Source organism: Coregonus clupeaformis, unplaced genomic scaffold (assembly GCF_020615455.1).
Source record: "Coregonus clupeaformis isolate EN_2021a unplaced genomic scaffold, ASM2061545v1 scaf0329, whole genome shotgun sequence".
NCBI classification, from domain to species: Eukaryota; Metazoa; Chordata; class Actinopteri; order Salmoniformes; family Salmonidae; genus Coregonus; species Coregonus clupeaformis.
The window spans coordinates 128,772-152,688 of NW_025533784.1; the positions used below are offsets into that span (position 1 = coordinate 128,772).

The 23,917-nt window shown below is 43.7% G+C and overlaps 1 protein-coding gene across 3 annotated transcripts in view; it reads left to right on the forward strand.

Annotated features, from left to right (window-relative positions):
• Nucleotides 1–23,917, forward strand: part of LOC121539152 (collagen alpha-1(XII) chain) — a 113,745-nt gene that overhangs the window by 83,220 nt on the left and 6,608 nt on the right. For all 3 annotated transcript variants that reach the window (XM_041847438.2, XM_041847437.2, XM_045214872.1), the window contains 17 exons: nt 8–146; nt 1,295–1,437; nt 2,039–2,148; nt 9,906–10,064; nt 10,407–10,484; nt 12,928–13,014; nt 13,516–13,569; nt 14,064–14,159; nt 14,416–14,469; nt 17,049–17,102; nt 17,524–17,577; nt 18,178–18,249; nt 18,509–18,544; nt 18,982–19,048; nt 19,181–19,363; nt 20,621–20,698; nt 23,670–23,840. In XM_041847438.2, the coding sequence (XP_041703372.2) occupies nt 8–146; nt 1,295–1,437; nt 2,039–2,148; nt 9,906–10,064; nt 10,407–10,484; nt 12,928–13,014; nt 13,516–13,569; nt 14,064–14,159; nt 14,416–14,469; nt 17,049–17,102; nt 17,524–17,577; nt 18,178–18,249; nt 18,509–18,544; nt 18,982–19,048; nt 19,181–19,363; nt 20,621–20,698; nt 23,670–23,840 (1,635 nt within the window). The remainder of the gene's footprint in view (nt 1–7; nt 147–1,294; nt 1,438–2,038; nt 2,149–9,905; nt 10,065–10,406; nt 10,485–12,927; nt 13,015–13,515; nt 13,570–14,063; nt 14,160–14,415; nt 14,470–17,048; nt 17,103–17,523; nt 17,578–18,177; nt 18,250–18,508; nt 18,545–18,981; nt 19,049–19,180; nt 19,364–20,620; nt 20,699–23,669; nt 23,841–23,917) is intronic.

Sequence of the window (23,917 nt, forward strand, 5' to 3'; positions counted from 1 at the left end):
TCTCCAGGCTTCAGAATGCTTGAGGGCTTCAACATCACAGACAGAACCTTCGCTGCCATGAATGGCGTGTCCATGGAACCTGGATCCTTCAACAGCTTTATAGGCTACAGGCTTCACAAGGACGCATTCCTCTCTGCACCCACAAAGTAAGAGTGTGTGCGTGTTTGCGGGCTGTTTCCGTAGCCGCGTTGCTTGCTCCTCTCCTGCGTACTGTAATGCTGGCCAGCCAACATAATATTTTTTGGGGATCTTCAAAGGCTCTGCTCGCAGAGCCCTTTGCCAAGAGCCCTTTGCCAGCCCTGTTTGTTGTTGCAGTTTGTAGAATATGAGGTGTTAGGAAGAGAAAATTATTTGGTTTAGAGTGTAACGCTTTGAACACACCGACTGCGTCATTGGGCAAAATAGCATGCAGCATCATCTAGATATGTGTGCAACAAAAGTTCAACATTCACCTTCTGCTACCATTTCTGTCAACCCGTTTACGCATACAGAAAGCACTGCAATTGCCTCTACAACGCAATGCTGTTAGGCAAACGCAGTGTTCCATTGGAAATGAATGTACTTCTGTTGTACCAAAACGCAATGACGTAGTCTGTGTGTTCAAAGCATAAAGCTCCCAGGGTAGGCCCCTCTGCCACATATGTCATAGAGGGAGCAACAAAAGCAGCCGGAGGTCAAGAGCCCAGCTCTTTCTTAGGCCCATTAAAATGTATTCAAGCAAATGCTGAGCTGCTCAAAAGTTCTGCTCTAACCTCTTAGGCACGAGCATGCTTAGTTAATTTATCCTTAATGATCCGTATTTGTGCGTGGGTAAGCCATTGACTTCATGTGCACGAATGGAAACACTTCAAGCAGTAAAGTGGGGACGGAAAATGCTTTCAATATGTCAGTAATTTTTTGAGGCTGGGGTAGAACTGGCAACCATTTTCAGGTTCTGTTGTCTACGTGACAGGGTGGATATTGTGTGTTTTTTTGGTTTATGGTGTGGCTTTTAGATGCCAACCTTGTTTCTCTGTGTCTTTGATTTTCCAGGAGTTACAAAGGATGTAGTGTTTCATCCTGGCCAAAGGCTCTATAGATTACGATTGGCTATCTTAATTCAAACAGGTTTTAGTGGACCCTCACGTTGCTCAAAGATTTATGATTATCTGATTAACTGACTTAAGTCAACATTTTGCATGCCAAATGAATACAGCTAGTGATCAGATATTCTCAGGGTTGGTATCTATTAAGTTGACCATCTTACAGAAGAGAATCCCTTGACACCTGTATCCTGTATTTTTCCTCCTGCCAGGGAGATCCACCCAGAGGGTCTTTCTCCATCCTACACCATTATCCTGCTCTTCCGGCTTCTTTCTGACACCCCCAACCAGGCCTTTGATATCTGGCAGATTGCCGACAGCAACAACAACCCTGAGGTCGGGGTCACTGTCAACCGTAAGCCCCCATCGTGCTTTGTTTCTCTTCTGGGTTAGCTGAAGCTACCCAACAGCTATGGACTGATTCCCCTCCTTACTGCATCAAATAACAGTCTTTAGAAACTTAGACCAGTGTAATGATTAGTAGGCTGCTACAGTCCACTGATCCCCTCTAGGGAAGCATTTTGGTTTGGCACTGACTTTTCACACTCTGTGTGTATTTACAAGTCCATACGTGTTCACTTGTGTGCCTAAGTTTGAGATTAAGTATTGTACCAAAGTATTCACTTCCTACGTAAGTGTTCACTTGTGAGGGCCATCTTCCCTGTAGCCCTCTCTCTCTCTCTCTCTCTCTCTCTCTCTCTCTCTCTCTCTCTCTCTTTTTCGCTCTCTCTTTCTCTCTCTCTCTCTCTCTCTCTCTCTCTCTCTCTCTCTCTCTCTCTCTCTCTCTCTCTCTCTCTCTCTCTCTCTCTCTCTCTCTCTCTCTCTCTCTCTCTCTCTCTCTCTGCTCTCTCGCTCTCTCTCTCTGCTCTCTCTGTGTCTGCTTCCATGTGCGTTGCATGACCTCCCTGTAATGCATGGTTAGGGGTCCATCTGAAGCCATCGTTCCCTCTTTTCAGCTTCCAGCAAAACAATCACGTTCTACAACAAGGACACCAGAGGGGAGATCCAAAGAGCCACGTTTAATGAGGATCAAGTGAAGAGAGTTTTCCATGGGAGCTTCCACAAGGTAAACACAATTTCACTTGAATGGAAACGGTTTGTGGGCCATATGGTGACACTAAGGCTTGGCAGAGGAGTCACATATCTTGGCCTATTTTTCTGGTTGAATTTCCCAAGGACATACAGATCCGCAATAATCAGCAATAATTTGGGATAATAACATCCAAAACACCAGGTTCCAAAGATACATATTGACATGAATAATTAATTTATGTGGTAAAATGTTTAGATACATTTTCAGGTTAGAGTAGACGCCCTGTCTGGGATGTGTACCTTGATATGGTCACCACCTATGATAGATGTGTTCTGTCTTTATGGTCGGTCATGTCTGTTCATAGTTGATGTTTCTGTTGATTAGTGTTATGCATCATTAAGTTCATCTCCTGAGGTGATGATCTTGTTGATAATCAACGCCAAGACTAAGATCTAGCTAGGATCTGATTACCTTCCTCTCATGAAATTAAATGTGATCCATGTTATAGTATTGCGATATGGGTTCGGTGCCAAAGTTGAGTCCTCAGGCCTTTTTATGCTTGCTATTTAGCTTTGTTTTCTGAGACTGATGGCAGTTACTTTGATTAATGGTTTGGAAGGACTATAAATATCTTTCCAAAGGTTGGAGGAGACTTTGGTGACCCATGGTGACCTTGCACAATGTGCAACCTGAAGATTTGATTTGATTTGGAAGCAGTTATAGTTAGCCTTACAGCGTGCTGATTGGCCATTGTCCTGGCGGCGGTCAGGTGGGAATTAAAGAAAATTCAGAGGAAGTGGGCTGTTATTGGATCAGTGTTTGTTTTGTTTTACCTCGCTTATGATAAATTAAACTCAATACATTGGGAAAAAAGCCAGGTCGTGCTATTGGACCGCATAACAGAAAGCTAGCTGCGTGTGCCCAATGAGGGATTTTCAGGAGTATTTGCTGCTTGAATCAAATTATCTGTCCAAAAAAATGCATTTCCTGCTTCAACAGACAGTTTCTAACAGTCAGAGAAAATCTGAATAAACTGATGAAATGGACAAAAAAAATTCAACAAGCTCAGAGACCTACATAAATCTGTAAACATGAATGGAGATATTTTGACATACATGTATATTGCATCTTCTATACATCTTCCTGCCTCTGAATGTGGATTCCCATTTTGGCCCTAATACTCTTCTATGTTGGGATTACAATATCAAGTCCCAGTGGGGGTCAGTGAGTACATAGCTAGAGTCATTACGGTACATGACTGCAAACATCCATCAGTCACTCAAGGCTTTCCAACCCTGTTGAAATAACACTGTAGATTATGCCATTATTGTTTAAAAAGCCATTGTTCCTCTAGAATGATTTTGTCAGTGTTTTACAACCGTGATATACAGTGTTTTTGCCACATTCTGGGTAATTCAGTCACAGCAGGAGTAGAGGAGCTCACGTGGGACATCAAACGCCAGCCCCAACTCAAAGCAGAGCAGAATGTAAAACATCCTCTGTTGTGCTCTGTTGTCAGTAAGATGCAACTAAAATTAAGAAATTACTGTTTCCAATGGACCTTAAGAATGTTTCAAGTGTATCCAATGTTTCTGAAGGGGAACAATACGCCTCCTATTATTTAAAAACTGAAGTTATTCCGTTTTCTAAAAACACATAATGAGGACCCTCCCTCTAGTGTGGTCTACTCTGATCCGATATCGAATGTACTTCCTAGGGTAAACACTTAGAAGTTATGAAGGAGAATGTTTTGCCCGTAGAACCTCAAGTTAATGTAGTTTCAGTCAGACCGCTAAGCAGCAAGGCTAATTACAGGCAAACGTTATGAATGGAAACCTGGAAAATGTCGGGTCAGTGCTATACCCGATGACATGACTAACATTAGCACAATTACATAATCAGAGCTCCAGTTGGATGTGTGTGCTTCTTTTCTCTTCCTATGGCTGTGGCAGTGCCTGCAGTCTGAGTGTGCTCTGGGTGCTTAGTTTGTGGTACTGTGTAGTTACTGCTCCAAGCGAAAGGGTGTCTTCGGTGGTCTACCTACCTGCTTTTTTGCTGGTCAGGGAAACTATTTGCCACTCAAAGAAAATGAAAAACACACTAAAATGTAGCATGTATAGTGTGTGCCCTACCTCAGAGCAGTTCATATCTTTTGATTATTAACTCAGAATAGATTGTTATGAGACTCAATAGATTATAGGTGTTCCCCTCCCCTCAACTATTTCTCTCACAAAATGAATTGTTAATACTTACTAAGATCAGACATGTCCATAGGGAAATATGAAACAACTAACCCAAACCAACCCTCATCTCTATTCCTAGTCTGACCCATGCTCTCATTTGAACTATAGTCCTAATATTTGCTACGTGTAGTAAAATGTGTAGGGTGTAGCTACTTCATATAGTTTAATAGCAATGTGCATGTTACAGAGTGCAGACTGATCTACCTCTCCTTTCTCATTGGGCCAGTAGCTAAATAAAGAAATATCCGGGTTAGAGGTCTGTCTCTCCTCTGATTCACCATGTGGGAAATCTCCTAATGATTGCTTTAGCAGACACTAGCCCTCTCTAACCAACCATGGATTCCCTCCCCACACTCTCAGGCAAAGAGCGTTCCACTACAAAAGAAACACAAGCATTTCGCTACACCCGCAATAACATCTGCTAAATATGTGTATGTGACCAATCAATTTTGATTTGATTTGATTTGAAAGGGGGAATGTTTTTCACCAACTCATATACTGTATGTATCATCGGTGCAATTCTTTTTTTTGCGTTTGGTTGCGATCAAGTGTAAATATGAATGTTCTTTTGTGGTTTTGGTAATAGCTATATATAGTCAGTCCATCCACTCTGCAGGTTCCCCATACTTAGAGCTTCACAAATGCAGCTATTATTCTCTGAGAGGACCCAAACTCTCTCACACTTTCCATTCAGGGATTGGGTGGAATGAGTGGTTGGGTTTTGTCAGTATTTGCATGCACTAATTGAGAATGAGTGGGAGAAGAGAATGCTCCTTAAGAACCAAAGCCGTTTAAAACGTTAGTCTTCGATCAATCTAACTGATACATTTCCATAGCCCTGACTGCCCTCTTTGTACTCTCATTATAAGTGTTTCCTGATGCCTTCTTTTAAAAGCCCTCCATTCCTCGAGGTAGCCAAGCAGACTTAATGACGCATGCAACCATTCCTGCAACAGAAGAAGCCACTCAGAAATGAAATGGTGACTTTACAACCAAAGCTAAGCAAGCTCCTTTTCGGAAACAGAATGGGAATATTGTATTGTCCTCCAAGACTGGACATGGGAGCATAGATGTCTGGAATGATATGGCGGCAGTGGTATACATAAAGCAGGACTTTGTCTCTTCCTAGAAAAAGTTGGTGAGTTCTGTCAATGCAAATTGGCAGTGCATCAAAAATGTCAGGAAAGTGAAAGATAGTTCCACTTTTGCTTTTAATCAAACTAACGTAGGATTCCCATCTCAGGCTGCATGTGAATTGTGATTTCACGGCCATCAGTGCTCAGGAGTGAAAACATGGCGGAGTCGTGAAGACACAGCCAAGAACAATAAAATGGAGACTGATAGAAATCATGAAAATCTGTCAGACACACTGGAACCAGCGGTAAAGAAGAAGACAAAATATAACCATATATACTGTTGCTATGTCTGTGGACTGGACACCTAGTTCTGATATAGCATATGACTACAGTATACCAGAGGGAGAATCCATACTAGTGTGAATGGAGTGCTGAAAAAGAGATGTGTCCAGGATGTGTCATTGTCCAGGGGAGTTATAGTCAGAGGGAGGGAGGAGTAATTAAGTGTAATTATGACTTGGTCGGTCAAGGTGGAAGTCAAGGTCTGGTCTTTCTTGACTCCTGTGGTTTTTGATCCATTCAGATTTTCATAATCTGTGTCAGTGTGATAGATTTCTCAGGCCTTTGTTAGAGAATGAGCCATTGTGTGACTCATTGATTGTGATCCAATAGAATACGCTTCGTGTTCTCCAACATCAGCCAACTTCAGTTGATGGAATTTCATGTTGCTTTCAAATGCAGATGGCGCCGGAGGAGATGGCCTTAAACAATTGTGCAATTATGTGTGTTTCTTCGCGTTATTTGTAATTTATTCTGTACATAATGTTTCTGCCACTGTCTCTTATGACCAAAAAGAGCTTCTGGATATCAGGACAGCAATTACTCACCTCGTATTGGACGAAGATTTGTTCTTCAACGAGTCGGACGCGAAGGATATTCTACAGACACCTGACAAGGCCTAAATCCCTGTCATTCGCATGAGAAAGAGACGGAGATATTGTGGACGTAGGTCGGGGTGCCTTGTAAGGATCCGATGGCGAGTGAGTAATCTGCCTCTTCCATCAATCCTATTAGCCAACGTACAATAATTGGAAAACAAAATGGACGACCTAAGAACAAGGATATCCTACCAACTGTAATATCTTATGTTTCACCAAGTCGTGGCTGAACGACGACATGGATAACATACGGGATATACGCTACATCGGCAGGATAGAACGTTTGACTCCGGTAACACAAGGGGTGGCGGTCTGTGTATATTTATAAACAACAGCTGGGGCACGAAATCTAATACTAAGAAAGTCTCTAGGTTTTGCTCGCCTGAGGTAGAGTATCTCATGATAAGCTGTAGACCACACTATTTACCGTAGCTGTCTATTTACAACCACAAACCGATGCTGGCACTAAGATTGCACTCAATGAGCTGTATAAGGCCATCAGCAAACAGGAAAACGCTCATCCAGAGGCAGCGCTCCTAGTGGCCGGGGACTTTAATGTAGGGAAACTTAAATCCGTTCTACCTAATTTCTACCAGCATGTTAAATGTGCAACCAGAGGAAAAAAAACTCTAGACCACCTTTACTCCCCACACAGAGACACGTACAAAGCTCTCCCTCACCCTCCATTTGGCAAATCTGACCATAATTCTATCCTCCTGATTCCTGCTTATGAACAAAGACTAAAGTAGGAAGCACCAGTGACTCGGTTAATAAGGAAGTGGTCAGATGACGCAGATGCTAAGCTACAGGACTGTTTTGCTAGCACAAACTGAATATGTTCCGGGATTCTTCTGATGGCATTGAGGAGTACACCACATCAGTCACTGGCTTCATCAATAAGTGCATCGATGACGTCGTCCCCACATTGACCGTATGTACATACCCCAACCAGAAGCCATGGATTACAGGCAACATCCGCATTGAGCTAAAGGGTAGAGCTGCCGCTTTCAAGGAGCGGGACTCTAACCCGGATGCTTATAAGAAATCCCGCTATGCCCTCATACGAACCATCAAAGAGGCAAAGAGTCAATACAGGACTAAGGTTGAATCATACTACACCGGCTCCGACGCTCGTTGGATGTGGCAGGGCTTGCAAACTATTACAGACTACAAAGGGAAGCACAGCCGTGAGCTGCCCAGTGACACGAGCCTACCAGACGAGCTAAATCAGTTCTATAATCGCTTCAAGGCAAGCAACGCTGAAGCATGCATGAGAGCATCAGCTGTTCCAGATGACTATGTGATCATGCTCTCCGTAGCCGATGTGAGTAAGACTTTTAAGCAAATCAACATTCACAAGACCGCAGTGCCAGACGGATTACCAATACGTGTACTCCGAGCATGCGCTGACCAACTGGCAAGTGTCTTCACTGACATTTTCAACATGTCCCTGACTGAGTCTGTAATACCAACATGTTTCAAGCAGACCACCATAGTCCCTGTGCCCAAGAACACTAAGATAACCTGCCTAAATGACTACCGACCTGTAGCACTCACGTCTGTAGCCATGAAGTGCTTTGAAAGGCTGGTCATGACTCACATCAACACCATTGTCCCAGAAACACTAAACACACTCTAATTTGCATACCGCCCCAACAGATCCACAGATGATGCAATCTCTATTGCACTCCACACTTCCCTTTCCCACCTGGACAAGAGGAACACCTACGTGAGAATGCTATTCATTGACTACAGCTCAGCGTTCAACACCATAGTGCCCTCAAAGCTCATCACTAAGCTAAGGACCCTGGGACTAAACACCTCCCTCTACAACTGGATCCTGGACTTCCTGACGAGCCGTCCCCAGGTGGTAAGGGTAGGTAACAACACATCTGCCACGCTGATCCTCAACACAGGAGCCCCTCAGGGGTGCTTGGTCAGTCCCCTTTTGTACTCCCTGTTCACCCATGACTGCATGGCCAGGCACGACTCCAACACCATCATTAAGTTTGCCGACGACACAACAGTGGTAGGCCTGATCACCGACAACAATGAGATAGCCTATAGGGAGGAGGTCAGAGACCTGGCTGTGTGGTGTCAGGATAACAACTTCTCCCTCAATGTGATCAAGACAAAGGAGATGATTGTGAACTACAGGAAAAAAAAAGATGACTGAGCACGCCCCCATTCTCATTGACAGGGCTGTAGTGGAGCAGGTTGAGAGCTTCAAGTTCCTTGGTGTCCACATCACCAACAAACTATCATGGTCCAAACACACCAAGACAGTCGTGAAGAGGGCACGACAAAACCTATTCCCCCACAGGAGACTGAAAAGATTCGCCATGGGTCCTCAGATCCTCAAAAAGTTATACAGCTGCACCTTCGAGAGCATCCTGACTGGTTGCATCACCGCCTGGTATGGCAACTGCTCGGCCTCTGACCGCAAGGCACTACAGAGGGTAGTGCATACGGCCCAGTACATCACTGGGGCCAAGCTTCCTGCCATCCAGGACCTCTATACCAGACGGTGTCAAAGGAAGGCCCTAAAAATTGTCAGCGACTCCATCCACCCTAGTCATAGACTGTTCTCTCTGCTACCGCACGGCAAGTGGTACCGGAACCCCAAGTCTAGGTCCAAAAGGCTTCTTAACAGCTTCTACCCCCAAGCCATAAGACTCCTGAACAGCTAATCATGGCTACCCGAACTGTTTGCATTGTCCCCCCCACCCCACCCCACCCCACCCCCTCTTTTACGCTGCTGATACTCTGTTTATTATCTATGCATAGTCACTTTAACTCTACCCACATGTAGATATTACCTCAATTACCTCGACTAACCGGTGCCCCCGCACATTGACTCTGAACCGGCACCCCCTGTATATAGCCTCCTTGCTGTTAATTTATTTTACTGCTGCTCTTTAATTATTTTTTTAAATATTTTTTTTACTTAGCTATTTTTTTTCTTAAAACGGCATTGTTGGTTAAGGGCTTGTAAGTAAGCATTTCACTATAAGGTCTAAACCTGTTGTATTCTGGGCATTGGCAAATAAAATTTGATTTGATTTGAAATGATGAGTCTCGGTGAAGGACACTGACATTTCCGTGAATCTTAATTTTCCAGTAATATTCTTGTTGGTTAGTGAGGTAATGCCTTGCAAAAGTAAATAATGTTTTTTTTATCAATTAGTATATTTGAGTTTAACCACAATATTTGTTGCATTATTTAACCACAATATTTGTTGCATCAACTGGGTTCTTAGTTTATGGTACAAGACACCTGAAGAATTGTGCTTTTATTTCAAAGGACAAACATGCCTCTCCATAGGAGAGAGAGGCTCTCTTTTATTGCAGAAATACCATTTCAAAAACACTGAAGTCTTTCAGTACTCTTTGCCAAGCCATGATGTCAAAATATTGTTGCTATTGTTCATATTGAGAAGACTAGAGTGGTCTTAACTAATAATCATATTCTCCTCCTCCTCCTTCTCCTCCTCCTCCTTCTCCTCCTCCTCCTCCTTCTCCTCCTCCTAAAGCTTCACATCAGTGTCTCTCCCGAGAGGGTCAAACTGAACGTGGACTGCCAAGAGGTTGCAGAGAAACCCATCAAGGAGGCCAACAACATCTCCACAGACGGCTATGAAGTGCTGGGCAAGATGGCGAAGTCAGGAGGATCAAAGAGAGAGTCGGCTACAGTGAGTGAAACATTTACAACACTTAATTAATAAAATGCATCCCTCACTTACACACAAGCTGTTGGTGTGAACTGTGATGTGCAAAGTGCCCAGATGTGCTCCTCATGTGTTGATGCTCAATTTAGAGCTGACAACTCACGGTCATTGTTAAAGGGATGAAAGACGCTGCTCTCTCTGTCTTGTTCTATCATGCTATCTGTGTTCCAGCTCTCTGTGGGTTCTGGCCTGCGTCTGGAGCCATGTTGTTTCTAAGTCCTGAACGCTGGAGCTCAATGGAAGCCATGTGTAACGCCCATCTGTGTTCGTCTCTCTCTTCTCTCATCTTTCTGTTCTGTTGTGCAGTTCCAGCTCCAGATGTTTGATATTGTATGCAGCTTGAGCTGGACCAGCAGAGACAAATGCTGTGACCTCCCGGCCACGGTAAGAGCAGCTTCACTGTAGACGGCCCTCTAGTAAGGCCTCATACCTGTACAGTACCATCAAGCCTTGGCACATTGACTCAGCTCATCTTTCACTATACACCATTGAGCACTTACTATATGTTAAGAGAGCCATTGAGTCTTGCATGTTATTTTAGAGTTTATATGTCATTCCTAATGTTTAAGTGTGCACATGCTGTATAGCCATTATGTCTGATGCCTAGCTGGCAAAACAGTCAGGCATGAATAGACCATTGCATTCCTCGCTAATTGGACTAATCTCAGTACAGTTTTACAATCCCAACCCCACCAAAACAACTGGTCCCTTTGATCATGTGGGGGACAGATAAATCATTGTACCCATCTATGGTATGTTTATTACTGGATACATGTTATGTACTTGACTATAGCCAATTACCCATCTCGATCTCTCTCTCAATGTAATTTGCATGAGATATTAATATATCATGTCAATGAATATTGAGTTGTGTAAGATGTCACATACAGTGGGGAAAAAAGTATTTAGTCAGCCACCAATTGTGCAAGTTCTCCCACTTAAAAAGATGAGAGAGGCCTGTAATTTTCATCATAGGTACATGTCAACTGTGACAGACAAAATGAGATTTTTTTTCTCCACAAAATCACATTGTAGGATTTTTTATGAATTTATTTGCAAATTATGGTGGAAAATAAGTATTTGGTCAATAACAAAAGTTTCTCAATACTTTGTTATATACCCTTTGTTGGCAATGACACAGGTCAAACGTTTTCTGTAAGTCTTCACAAGGTTTTCACACACTGTTGCTGGTATTTTGGCCCATTCCTCCATGCAGATCTCCTCTAGAGCAATTATGTTTTGGGGCTGTCGCTGGGCAACACAGACTTTCAACTCCCTCCAAAGATTTTCTATGGGGTTGAGATCTGGAGACTGGCTAGGCCACTCCAGGACCTTGAAATGCTTCTTACGAAGCCACTCCTTCGTTGCCCGGGCGGTGTGTTTGGGATCATTGTCATGCTGAAAGACCCAGCCACGTTTCATCTTCAATGCCCTTGCTGATGGAAGGAGGTTTTCACTCAAAATCTCACGATACATGGCCCCATTCATTCTTTCCTTTACACGGATCAGTCGTCCTGGTCCCTTTGCAGAAAAACAGCCCCAAAGCATGATGTTTCCACCCCCATGCTTCACAGTAGGTATGGTGTTCTTTGGATGCAACTCAGCATTCTTTGTCCTCCAAACACGACGAGTTGAGTTTTTACCAAAAAGTTCTATTTTGGTTTCATCTGACCATATGACATTCTCCCAATCCTCTTCTGGATCATCCAAATGCACTCTAGCAAACTTCAGACGGGCCTGGACATGTAGGAACGTCTCGCACTGCAGGATTTGAGTCCCTGGCGGCGTAGTGTGTTACTGATGGTAGGCTTTGTTACTTTGGTCCCAGCTCTCTGCAGGTCATTCACTAGGTCCCCCCGTGTGGTTCTGGGATTTTTGCTCACCGTTCTTGTGATCATTTTGACCCCATGGGGTGAGATCTTGCGTGGAGCCCCAGATCGAGGGAGATTATCAGTGGTCTTGTATGTCTTCCATTTCCTAATAATTGCTCCCACAGTTGATTTCTTCAAACCAAGCTGCTTACCTATTGCAGACTCAGTCTTCCCAGCCTGGTGCAGGTCTACAATTTTGTTTCTGGTGTCCTTTGGTCTTGGCCATAGTGGAGTTTGGAGTGTGACTGTTTGAGGTTGTGGACAGGTGTCTTTTATACTGATAACAAGTTCAAACAGGTGCCATTAATACAGGTAACGAGTGGAGGACAGAGGAGCCTCTTAAAGAAGAAGTTACAGGTCTGTGAGAGCCAGAAATCTTGCTTGTTTGTAGGTGACCAAATACTTATTTTCCACCATAATATGCAAATACATTCATTAAAAATCCTACAATGTGATTTTCTGGAATTTTTTTCTCAATTTGTCTGTCATAGTTGACGTGTACCTATGATGAAAATTACAGGCCTCTCTCATCTTTTTAAGTGGGAGAACTTGCACAATTGGTGGCTGACTAAATACTTTTTTCCCCCACTGTATTCCCTTCCATGAAAAACAGATGGATTTTTTGTTGTCAAAGAGTATTTGTGTGTAGGCCATGCTATGGTAGCAGTCATATTTCAGAATGCACCCCAGTTTTATAATGGCTTTAGCAGCCTTTCTAATGTGTTTCCTAGAAGAAACTTCAATGCACCATTTTATGGTTTGGGTTGCCAGAGCAGTGGCACTCATTTTCATCACAGATACTCCTATCTGCACTTGTTGTATTCTGTGGGTTAGCAGAAAGGCCAACAGATGTCAAGAGATGGACATACTATTAATGTTGTATTTCAGTAAAGTAAAAAATAAACATTCTTATTGACTTTCTTTCTTTCGCCATCAACTTCCTTTCTCTACTGCAGAGAGATGAGCTTAAATGCCCGGCTCTTCCCCACGCCTGCACATGTGCACAGGACAGCGTTGGCCCTCCGGGACCACCCGGCCCCTCGGTAAAGACATTAACCATCCCTCCGTCTGTCCTCGCCTGGTGGCAAAGCTCTCTCTCTACTCACTAATGTGATGATGATGTCACTCTCAGTCCCCACTATGATGATGTGGACATATCCAACCTGGATAATAGGAATAGTGTTACAGGGGTATTTTTCTCCTCATAACTGTTACCCTGTTCTATAGATTAAGCATGTGGATATTAGAGTGGGGACATCATGTGAGTATCTGTGTTTCTTTCCATGGAAAACAAAATAGATGGGGATGAGATTAATGGTGTGCGATGAGGTGTGGACTATCAGGCTTAGGGATGTGTCAAAAGATAAATGCCCATCGTAAAAACAGGAAATCTGGAATATGTTTTCTTCACTCCGCAACCTCACTAAGCCCCTGTGGGGATTCCTGCTGGCTTGGGGTTTAGGTCTGTAAGCAGCTCCTGTTGTGGGGATGGCTCAGACTCTCAGTCTTTGACTCTGTCTCTCATCCTTTCTTGACTTTCTCAGGGGGGACCAGGTACTAAAGGACCCCGAGGAGAGAGAGGAGACTCAGGCCCAACTGTAAGTAATCAAGCCATTTAACACACACTTGGATCGAGAGTGATTAATAGGATATTATGGATGTGTGGTCCAAGCCTGAATCCAACTTTAAATCAAGCCATATCCTAGTGAGCTGGGATACAGTCCAAGGCCTAATGCATTTACAGTAAATCAGAGTTCAGTCTAATGCAGTAGTGATCTCAAAGCAGATACCATTAGCATGCCCAATCAGACAAAACAGATTTCTCACATCTGAACTCACTTATTGAATGTACTGTATAATTATCTGCTTGATTTGTCATGTTTATTTTCCCCCAGCTTGATTTAAGGAGGTCTGTGTTGAGAGGTCTGATGAGAAATATAACATATTTCTCACCAACAGTCACTGATTGTTCTGGTTCCTTCTCATTCTCTCAGCCCTGCTGTGGAAAGCAGTGGGGAGGTCTACAGGGAGATATGGTGTAAATAGTTTAGTATTAGTGTGACTGTTTGGTTTTGTCATTCTTCTACCATAGGGTTCAATGGGCCCCCGTGGAGAACAAGGACTTCCAGGACCATCCGGACCTCCAGGTCCACAAGGCCCTAACGGCTTGTCTCTGCCTGGAGAACCTGTAAGTCATCTGCAATGTTCTTAGGGATTTACAGTGTGGGGGACTGTAGGATGTCCTCCCTGACGTATGATTTACACACACAGTCACTATGCGTTAAGAATACCTTATTTATTCCTAGACATCCTCCTAAAGATGGGATGTAAATTCACTCTCAGTGACAGACTACGTCAGCAAGAGAAAGAGATCTGTAGTTGTTCAGGGTTGGAGTTCCCTTTGTACTCCAGCTCTAAACCAATCCTTCCCTTCGTCTTCCCAGGGCCGTCCCGGACCAAAGGGAGATCCCGGAGACTCAGGCCTGACTGGGCTGCAAGTGAGTACAGCTCTCTTTTTCATTAGCTGTGGTTTTCAACAAGAAACCAGAGACGATCCACAGAGAGAAACAGTGCTACTGGAGCCTGGAATCTGTCCACATGGCAACGCTGAAACCACATTCAAAGTGGGAGGTAGACCATGAAGTCCCCAGAGTGGGGTATACACTCCAAGCAACCTGCTGATTGACATTGGAAGGCCAGTGGTGCAGTTAAGCTATCATGGGGCACAGAATAGTGTTGCCAATGGGAATAGAGGATTAATATGAACTGTACAGTCGTGGTCAAAAGTTTTGAGAATGACACAAATACTAATTTTCACAAAGTCTGCTGCCTCAGTTTTGATGATGGCAATTTGCATATACTCCAGAATGTCATGAAGAGTGATCAGATGAATTGCAATTAATTGCAAAGTCCCTCTTTGCCATGAAAATGAACTTAATCCCCAAAAAACATTTCCACTGCATTTCAGCCCTGCCACAAAAGGACCAGCTGCCATCATGTCAGTGATTCTCTCGTTAACACAGGTGAGAGTGTTAACGAGGACAAGGCTGGAGATCACTCTGTCATGCTGATTGAGTTAGAATAACAGACTGGAAGCTTTAAAAGGAGGGTGGTGCTTGAAATCATTGTTCTTCCTCTGTTAACCATGGTTACCTGCAAGGAAACACGTACCGTTATCATTGCTTTGCACAAAAAGGGCTTCACAGGCAAGGATATTGCTGCTAGTAATATTGCACCTAAATCAACCATTTATCGGATCATCAAGAACTTCAAGGAGAGAGGTTCAATTGTTGTGAAGAAGGCATCAGGGTGCCCAAGAACGTCCAGCAAGCACCAGGACCGTCTCCTAAAGTTGATTCAGCTGCGGGATCGGGGCACCACCAGTGCAGAGCTTGCTCAGGAATGGCAGCAGGCAGGTGTGAGTGCATCTGCACGCACAGTGAGGCGAAGACTTTTGGAGGATGGCCTGGTGTCAAGAATGGCAGCAAAGAAGCCACTTCTCTCCAGGAAAAACATCAGGGACAGACTGATATTCTGCAAAGGGTACAGGTATTGGATTGCTGAGGACTGGGGTAAAGTCATTTTCTCTGATGAATCCCCTTTCCGATTGTTTGGGGCATCCGGAAAACACCTTGTCCAGGGGAAGACAAGGTGAGCGCTACCATCAGTCCTGTGTCATGCCAACAGTAAAGCATCCTGAGACCATTCATGTGTGGGGTTGCTTCTCAGCCAAGGGAGTGGGCTCACTCACAATGTTGCCTAAGAACACAACCATGAATCAAGAATGGTACCAACACATCCTCCGAAAGCAACTTCTCCCAACCATCCAAGAACCAAGAACAGTTTGGTGACGACCAATGCCTTTTCCAACATGATGGAGCACCTTGCCATAACGCAAAAGTGATAACTATGTGGCTCGGGGAACAAAACATCTACATTTTGGCCAGGAAACACCCCAGACCATAATCCCATTGAGAACTTGTGGTCGATCCTCAAGAGGCAGGTGGACAAACAAAAACCCACAAATTCTGACAAACTCCAAGCATTGATTATGCAAGAATGGGCTGCCATCAGTCAGGATGTGGCCCAGAAGTTAATTGACAGCATGCCAGGGCGGATTGCAAAGGTCTTGAAAAAGAAGGGTCAACACTGCAAATATTGACTCTTTGCATAAACTTAATGTAATTGTCAATAAAAGCCTTTGACACTTATGGAATGCTTGTAATTATACTTCAGTATTCCATAGTAAAATCTGACAAAAATATCTCATAACACTGAAGCAGCGAACTTTGTGAAGACCAATACTTGTGTCATTCTCAAAACTTTTGACCACGACTGTACATGTTCCACTACTGTCCTGCAACTGTAAACCCTATACTGTAAACCCTATACTGTAAACCCTATAGTCATGGCTAAAAAAAAGGGAATTGTAGACTACACTCCTAGAAAAAAAGGTGCTATCTAGAACCTAAAAGGGTTCTTCGGCTGTCCCCATAGGATAACCATTTGAAGAACCCTTTTTGGTTTCAGGTAGAAGCCTTTTGGTTCCAGGTACAACCCTATTTGGTTCCATGTAGAACCCTTTCCCCAGTGCTGAATGACCGGCCCCTGGATTTCAAAGATTGGAGGGATTATCCTGTGACGTCAATAATGAGCATCATTTAGTTGAGAATCACTCACCCCCATCAAGGACGACTTTACTTTGGGAATATGAGACGCCCCTGAATCCTAACAATTACCCTGTGATGTTAATAATACTTGAGAATAATTTCATTGAGAATCTCTCATCGCATTAAGATGTTTATGACTATAGCAGCCTTGGCTGTCGAAAGCTCCTGCTAACAACATGCATTTCAACAACCCAAATCAAGTATCCTAATGTACTGGCACTAAGTTGCATCAGAGAAGTCTATCATTTTCTCACTAAATCACAAGGAAACTAGAGACCAGTTATTACAGAGTAAAACTAGTAAGTGTCATTTCTGGCAATATGAAAAGGCAATTTTGGGCCATTTGGTCCGATGTGTGTGTTATTACTGGTTATCAGAGTTTGATTGAGTGTGTTGTGTTCCTGCAGGGTTCTGCTGGTGCTGCTGGTCCTATGGGTCCTGTTGGACCAGGTGGAGTGAGGGTAAGATCAGCCTCTCTGGGGCTCTACACAGAGCTGCTCAGTGTACAGGCCCTGTTGAAGGGCCATGAATCTAGCCAGCACCTACTTAAGCACGTGTGCATGTGATCACCTACTTAACTCAACGTGTGCAGCTAAACTGTTGTGTGCTCCTAGTATTCTGGTGCATGTCAGATGATGTCGTTGGGCTCCATTAGAATGGCGCAGTATAACACACTACAGAGATTAGAGAGGTCCTGGTTTATTTCACTGAATTTTTATAGTCCCATCTCTTGGAAGCACCACCAGTTTTACAGCACCATAAAACGTACAGTACATATATACAGAAATAAAGTTAATGTTGACAACATACCTTTAACACAAAAACAACTTAATGCCAACTTTTATTGCTGCCTGTTTGTGATTGGCTATCTTCTCTTCCCAGGGACCACCAGGGAAGGAAGGACCATCGGGACCTAGAGGTCCAACAGGACCGATGGTGAGTACTGTAGCTAGGAGACGTGGTCAAAACACAGACAAACTCAGTCCTTCAGTCAGTAATAAGGATAAAGCATGCATCTCATTCTCTCTACTATGATTGAGGCCTGCCTCTAGTTAATGGCCACACCATACCAATAGGCAGAGGGCCAGCATGCCATTCATATATAGCCTACTTTACCATTCGGTCTGCTCTGAGGTCCATTAAGCATCCCATCCCTGTTGGGAGTGTTTCTACCCACTTAAAGGAAAATTCCACATCTATCTGTTTCATTATTCCATTGTTGATATAGTCCCAAAATGTTTTGCTTGTCTGCAATCAAGTTTTCAAGATATATAACTTTCAAAGTATGGAAATACAGCCGATAATGAAACGAATACCAAAATATAGTTTTTGGGTGGCGTTGTCCTTTATATGTTCTTGGCACAGTATACCAAGTGGTGCCTTGACTGTGGATGTACATCTCAGTATAGGGCTGGTCCCTATTATACAACAGGCTATTTAACTGAGACCAGGAGTGGTTGTTGTCCTTATGTTTACTGCTTGGTAACTTTGGTAAGATGATGTAACAATAACGCTGTCCATCTTCTCATCATCCAGGGAAGTCCAGGATCTCCGGGTTCACCAGGAAACACAGGAAGCCCAGGAAAACCAGGAGACACAGGAAACCCAGTATGTACAAATACAAGGGGTCATATGGTGATGATGTATGTTTCATCAAGGTCAGCAGAGCCCCTAGCCATCTTCCAAAAACATCTGAAATTCTACCTCTTCAAAGAGTGTCTTCAATCATCCCACCTCATTCGATTAAATTGGAAAACGTTAACCAACTTCCTATTTCATAGTGTATTTGTGGTGCTTTGTTGCAAATCTCATACAAATGAATGGCATTCTTGTTATTGAGAACATCCATGTTTCCTCTTTTTCACAGGGATTGGCTGGAATAAAAGGAGAAAAGGGAGAGAGGGTATGTACTGTATCCTTTAGTCCAGGGCTAGGCAACTAGATTCAGCCGCGGGCAGATTTTTTGTCAGAGCCGATGTTCAGTGGGCTGTAACATAAGTATAATAATTTGTATACTGCAAATTGACCACAACTAAGGCCCAAAAGAGGTTGTATTTGAAAATAACAACCATTTTATACCTTAATTACATGGAGATACGATCACATCTCTTTTTTTATTCGTGGGAATACTTGGTGAACAGATTTCCTAAATGAAACTCATTTTTAGCTGAATTCCTGGTGATTTTAGTCATTTTTTGACCAAAAACTAAAATCCTAAAAACGTTGGGAGGTGCTTTTGTTTTGCCCAGCCGGACACCTGTTGTCGACCCCTGCTTTAGTCACTTCATAACTTCTCAGAGTAGCATAACCTTGTCTCACCAAAATGTGTTTGTTTTCCAGGGAGACTTTGCATCTCAGAATCTGATGCGCTCCATTGCCAGACAAGTTTGTGAACAGCTTGTGAATAGTGAGTTCCTATCTAGACCTTCATAAACTAGCATTGGTTGGGTACACCTACACACACATACAATGTACACAAATAAACCATCTATGTGATTTTGCGATGTGCCTTGATCATATCTTCATTAATTCCTCTCAGGTCAAATGAGCAGAATTAATAATATGATCAACCAGATCCCCACCGGTTACTCTAGCAACAACCCAGGCCCTGCAGGCCCCCCTGGTCCCGCAGGCAACACGGGTCCTCGTGGAGAACCTGGACAGACTGGCCGAAACGGTTTCCCTGGAAACCCCGGCTTACCTGGAAACCAAGGAGAGAGAGGTGATTGTGATAGTGTGCCGTTTATGTGTTTATGTTTTTTGGCCTGTTTTATTACTTCCTGTTTGTTTTTGTATGGCTAGAAAGTAAATTACAACCTATCAGAGATGCAAAACTTTAAGTTATGACAGGACACGGTCCTCTTGTTTATCCTATGTAACATCCTAGGATAACGGTTGGTCTGTTCTTTGAGCCTGGAGTAGCATTGCAACTTTTACAACAATGGTACAATTAAATAATGACAGGAGCACAAAGATCAAATGGCAGTTTTGATTGCAAGCAATTGTGCATAACCACATCTAGTCTAAAAATATAGAGTTCATGACATCATGTAAATAATTGATGGTCATCTGCCATCAAATCAAATCAATTTTTATTTGCCACATGCGCCGAATACAACAGGTGTAGACATTACCGTGAAATGCTTACTTACAGCCCTTAACCAACAATGCATTTATTTTTTTATAAAAAAGTGAAATTTAACAACAACAACAAAAAAGTGTTGAGAAAAAAAGAGCAGAAGTAAAATAAAATAACAGTAGGGAGGCTATATACAGGGGGGTACCGGTGCAGAGTCAATGTGCGGGGGCACCGGCTAGTTGAGGTAGTTGAGGTAATATGTACATGTGGGTATAGTTAAAGTGACTATGCATAAATAATTAACAGAGTAGCAGCAGCATAAAAAGATGGGGTGGGGATGGGGGGCAGTGCAAATAGTCTGGGTAGCCATGATTAGCTGTTCAGGAGTCTTATGGTTTGGGGGTAGAAGCTGTTGAGAAGCCTTTTGGACCTAGACTTGGCGCTCCGGTTCCGCTTGCCGTGCGGTAGCAGAGAGAACAGTTTATGATTAGCATGGCTGGAGTCTTTGACAATTTTGAGGGCCTTCCTCTGACACCGCCTGGTATAGAGGTCCTGGATGGCAGGAAGCTTGACCCCAGTGATGTACTGGGCCGTACGCACTACCCTCTGTAGCAGTTGCCATACCAGGCGGTGATGCAACCAGTCAGGATGCTCTCGATGGTGCAGCTGTATAACTTTTTGAGGATCTGAGGACCCATGCCAAATCTTTTCAGTCTCCTGAGGGGGAATAGGCTTCACTTCCTACAGTAAATCTGATCCATGCTACAATTTACTCCATCCTCAGACATGCTCATTTGTGGTTTTTAAATATTTTATTTGACAGATACATGGGGCTGTACAATGTGACATTTTGTCATTGCTAATAACCTGTTGCCTGTGTATCTGATTGTGCTGTTGCAGGGACGCCAGGAGAGAAGGGAGAGAGAGGATCCCCTGGAACAGGACAGAGAGGACAGAGAGGACTCAGTGGTCCCCCTGGTAAGATCTCGGCCATCACTCCTCACTTCTCATGTACAATAACCCATTTCACAGCTACAGTGAGGGAAAAAAGTATTTGATCCCCTGCTGATTTTGTACATTTGCCCACTGACAAAGACATGATCAGTCTATAATTTTAATGGTAGGTTTATTTGAACAGTGAGAGACAGAATAACAACAAAAACATCCAGAAAAACGCCTGTCAAAAATATTATAAATTGATTTGCATTTTAACGAGGGAAATAAGTATTTGACCCCTCTGCAAAACATGACTTAGTACTTGGTGGCAAAACCCTTGTTGGCAATCACAGAGGTCAGACGTTTCTTGTAGTTGACCAACAGGTTTGCACACATCTCAGGAGGGATTTTGTCCCACTCCTCTTTGCAGATCTTCTCCAAGTCATTAAGGTTTCGAGGCTGACGTTTGGCAACTCGAACCTTCAGCTCCCTCCACAGATTTTCTATGGGATTAAGGTCTGGAGACTGGCTAGGCCACTCCAGGACCTTAATGTGCTTCTTCTTGAGCCACTCCTTTGTTGCCTTGGCTGTGTGTTTTGGGTCATTGTCATGCTGGAATACCCATCCACGACCCATTTTCAATGCCCTGGCTGAGGGAAGGAGGTTCTCACCCAAGATTTGACGGTACATGGCCCCGTCCATCGTCCCTTTGATGCGATGAAGTTGTCCTGTCCCCTTAGCAGAAAAACACCCCCAAAGCATAATGTTTACACCTCTATGTTTGACGGTGGGGATGGTGTTCTTGGGGTCATAGGCAGCATTCCTCCTCCTCCAAACACGGCGAGTTGAGTTGATGCCAAAGAGCTCCATTTTGGTCTCATCTGACCACAACACTTTCACCCAGTTCTCCTCTGAATTATTCAGATGTTCATTGGCAAACTTCAGATGGCCCTGTATATGTGCTTTCTTGAGCAGGGGGACCTTGCGGGTGCTGCAGGATTTCAGTCCTTCACGGCGTAGTGTGTTACCAATTGTTTTCTTGGTGACTATGGTCCCAACTGCCTTGAGATCATTGACAAGATCCTCCCGTGTAGTTCTGGGCTGATTCCTCACCGTTCTCATGATCATTGCAACTCCACGAGGTGAGATATTGCATGGAGCCCCAGGCCGAGGGAGATTGACAGTTATTTTGTGTTTCTTCCATTTGCGAATAATCGCACCAACTGTTGTCACCTTCTCACCAAGCTGCTTGGCGATGGTCTTGTAGCCCATTCCAGCCTTGTGTAGGTCTACAATCTTGTCCCTGACATCCTTGGAGAGCTCTTTGGTCTTGGCCATGGTGGAGAGTTTGGAATCTGATTGATTGCTTCTGTGGAGAGGTGTCTTTTATACAGGTAACAAAATGAGATTAGGAGCACTCCCTTTAAGAGTGTGCTCCTAATCTCAGCTCGTTACCTGTATAAAAGACACCTGGGAGCCAGATATCTTTCTGATTGAGAGGGGGGTCAAATACTTATTTCCCTCATTAAAATGCAAATCAATTTATAACATTTTTGACATGCGTTTTTCTGGATTTTGTTGTTGTTATTCTTTCTCTCACTGTTCAAATTAAACTACCATTCAAATTATAGACTGATAATTTCTTTGTCAGTGGGCAAACGTACAAAATCAGCAGGGGATCAAATACTTTTTTCCCTCACTGTATGCCTCTGCCAAGGTCTCCCGTCTCACAAGAAAACAGAGACCATTAACGGAAGCCCCTGACTCTGTAATTTGCCTCATATACCTTAACAACAAGGTATGGAACATAAGAATCTTCCTGCATACTAACTGTAAACGGTTGTGCTCAACAGCTGGAGACAGAAGGTTCCTAATCACTACTTCCTGATCTACAGTTCTTAACTTGTTTCACCATGGTAGCCATTTTGTTCTACATCCTATCCTTGGACCTCTCTTTGTGACTTTTAGAACTTCTCCCAGTGCAATATAAATGACAGACCCGAGGGGCAGGCCAAGATTTACCTAGATGTGTCTCATGAACCTTCGTTTGGGCAGCTGTGCTTCATAAATTCTTAGTGAACGGTCAAATGAATTCCCAGCAAAACACTTCTCCTTTCTAGAGAGAATTTATGCTTATTTTTCACAGGATTGGTCCACACAGATGTGTTCACACATTTGCCATGGGACTTAAAGTTCCTCTTGATCAACATACAATACATCAAAGGAATTGAGAGCCAAGGTCTATTTCTGGATGAAGGATGTAACATTATGCATTATAGCTGCTATCTTCTCTTATCAAAACAATGTTACCCCAACCTCTCATTCATCAGTGATCCCAAACCCATTCTAGAAATGGCTGAGGATTAGTCTCTAATAGCCGTCGTATTCACTGTTGATATTATGCTGTCTTCATGGAGGTCCCTTTAACATAACATCCACCTTTAATTGATATTCAGCATGTGAAGGCCCTGAGTCCCTAGAAGCTTTCCTATCACAAGGGGTAGGGGGGCTAGTGGAAATATTAGGCTATACATGATGTCTACTTCCCCCGTCCTATCGAACACTGCCAAGTCTGTTTCTCTGAATGAAGTAAGACACTACTAAACTCCTGTAGGAGGAAGCTAGTTAGCTAGCGATGATGACTCATTGTTGAGTGGGAGAATCAGATAGTTGTACAATGAGCGTTGCTTTGGTGGCTCCTTCATTGACAACACATGTGCTCACTTAAGAGAGCAAAGAGCAAGAGAGAGTGAGAGAGTGGAGGAAATTCCATCCTTTGTTTGTACTGTCTAGACAGACTGGGGCAGGGGGTAACTCCCCAGAGCCCTGACTGGCTCACTTTTTATCAGACTTTTAATTGAGCCGTCTAAATATTGAAATTACAGTGGTAGAAACCAATAGTCCCCCCTCCACTTCCAGTTGGGATTTAAGGGTGATGTCAGGGAGTTTTCATTCTGAGTCTGACTATTCTTGAATTATTTTCCATACCCCACCTCACTCTCCCTACTCCCAGGGCCACCAGGCGAGGCTCGAACCGGCGCCACAGGTACTACGGGCTCTACTGGGCCTCGGGGCCCTCCTGGTCGCCAGGGAACCCCAGGAGTGAGGGGACCACCTGGGCCCCCTGGCTACTGTGACTCCTCCCAGTGTGTTGGCATTCCTTACAATGGACAAGGTTACCCAGGTATGTCCACGACTGACTGAATCCCAATCTGCATGGCAGGATAGCTGAATGCATAGTGAATGGAACGTATGCACACT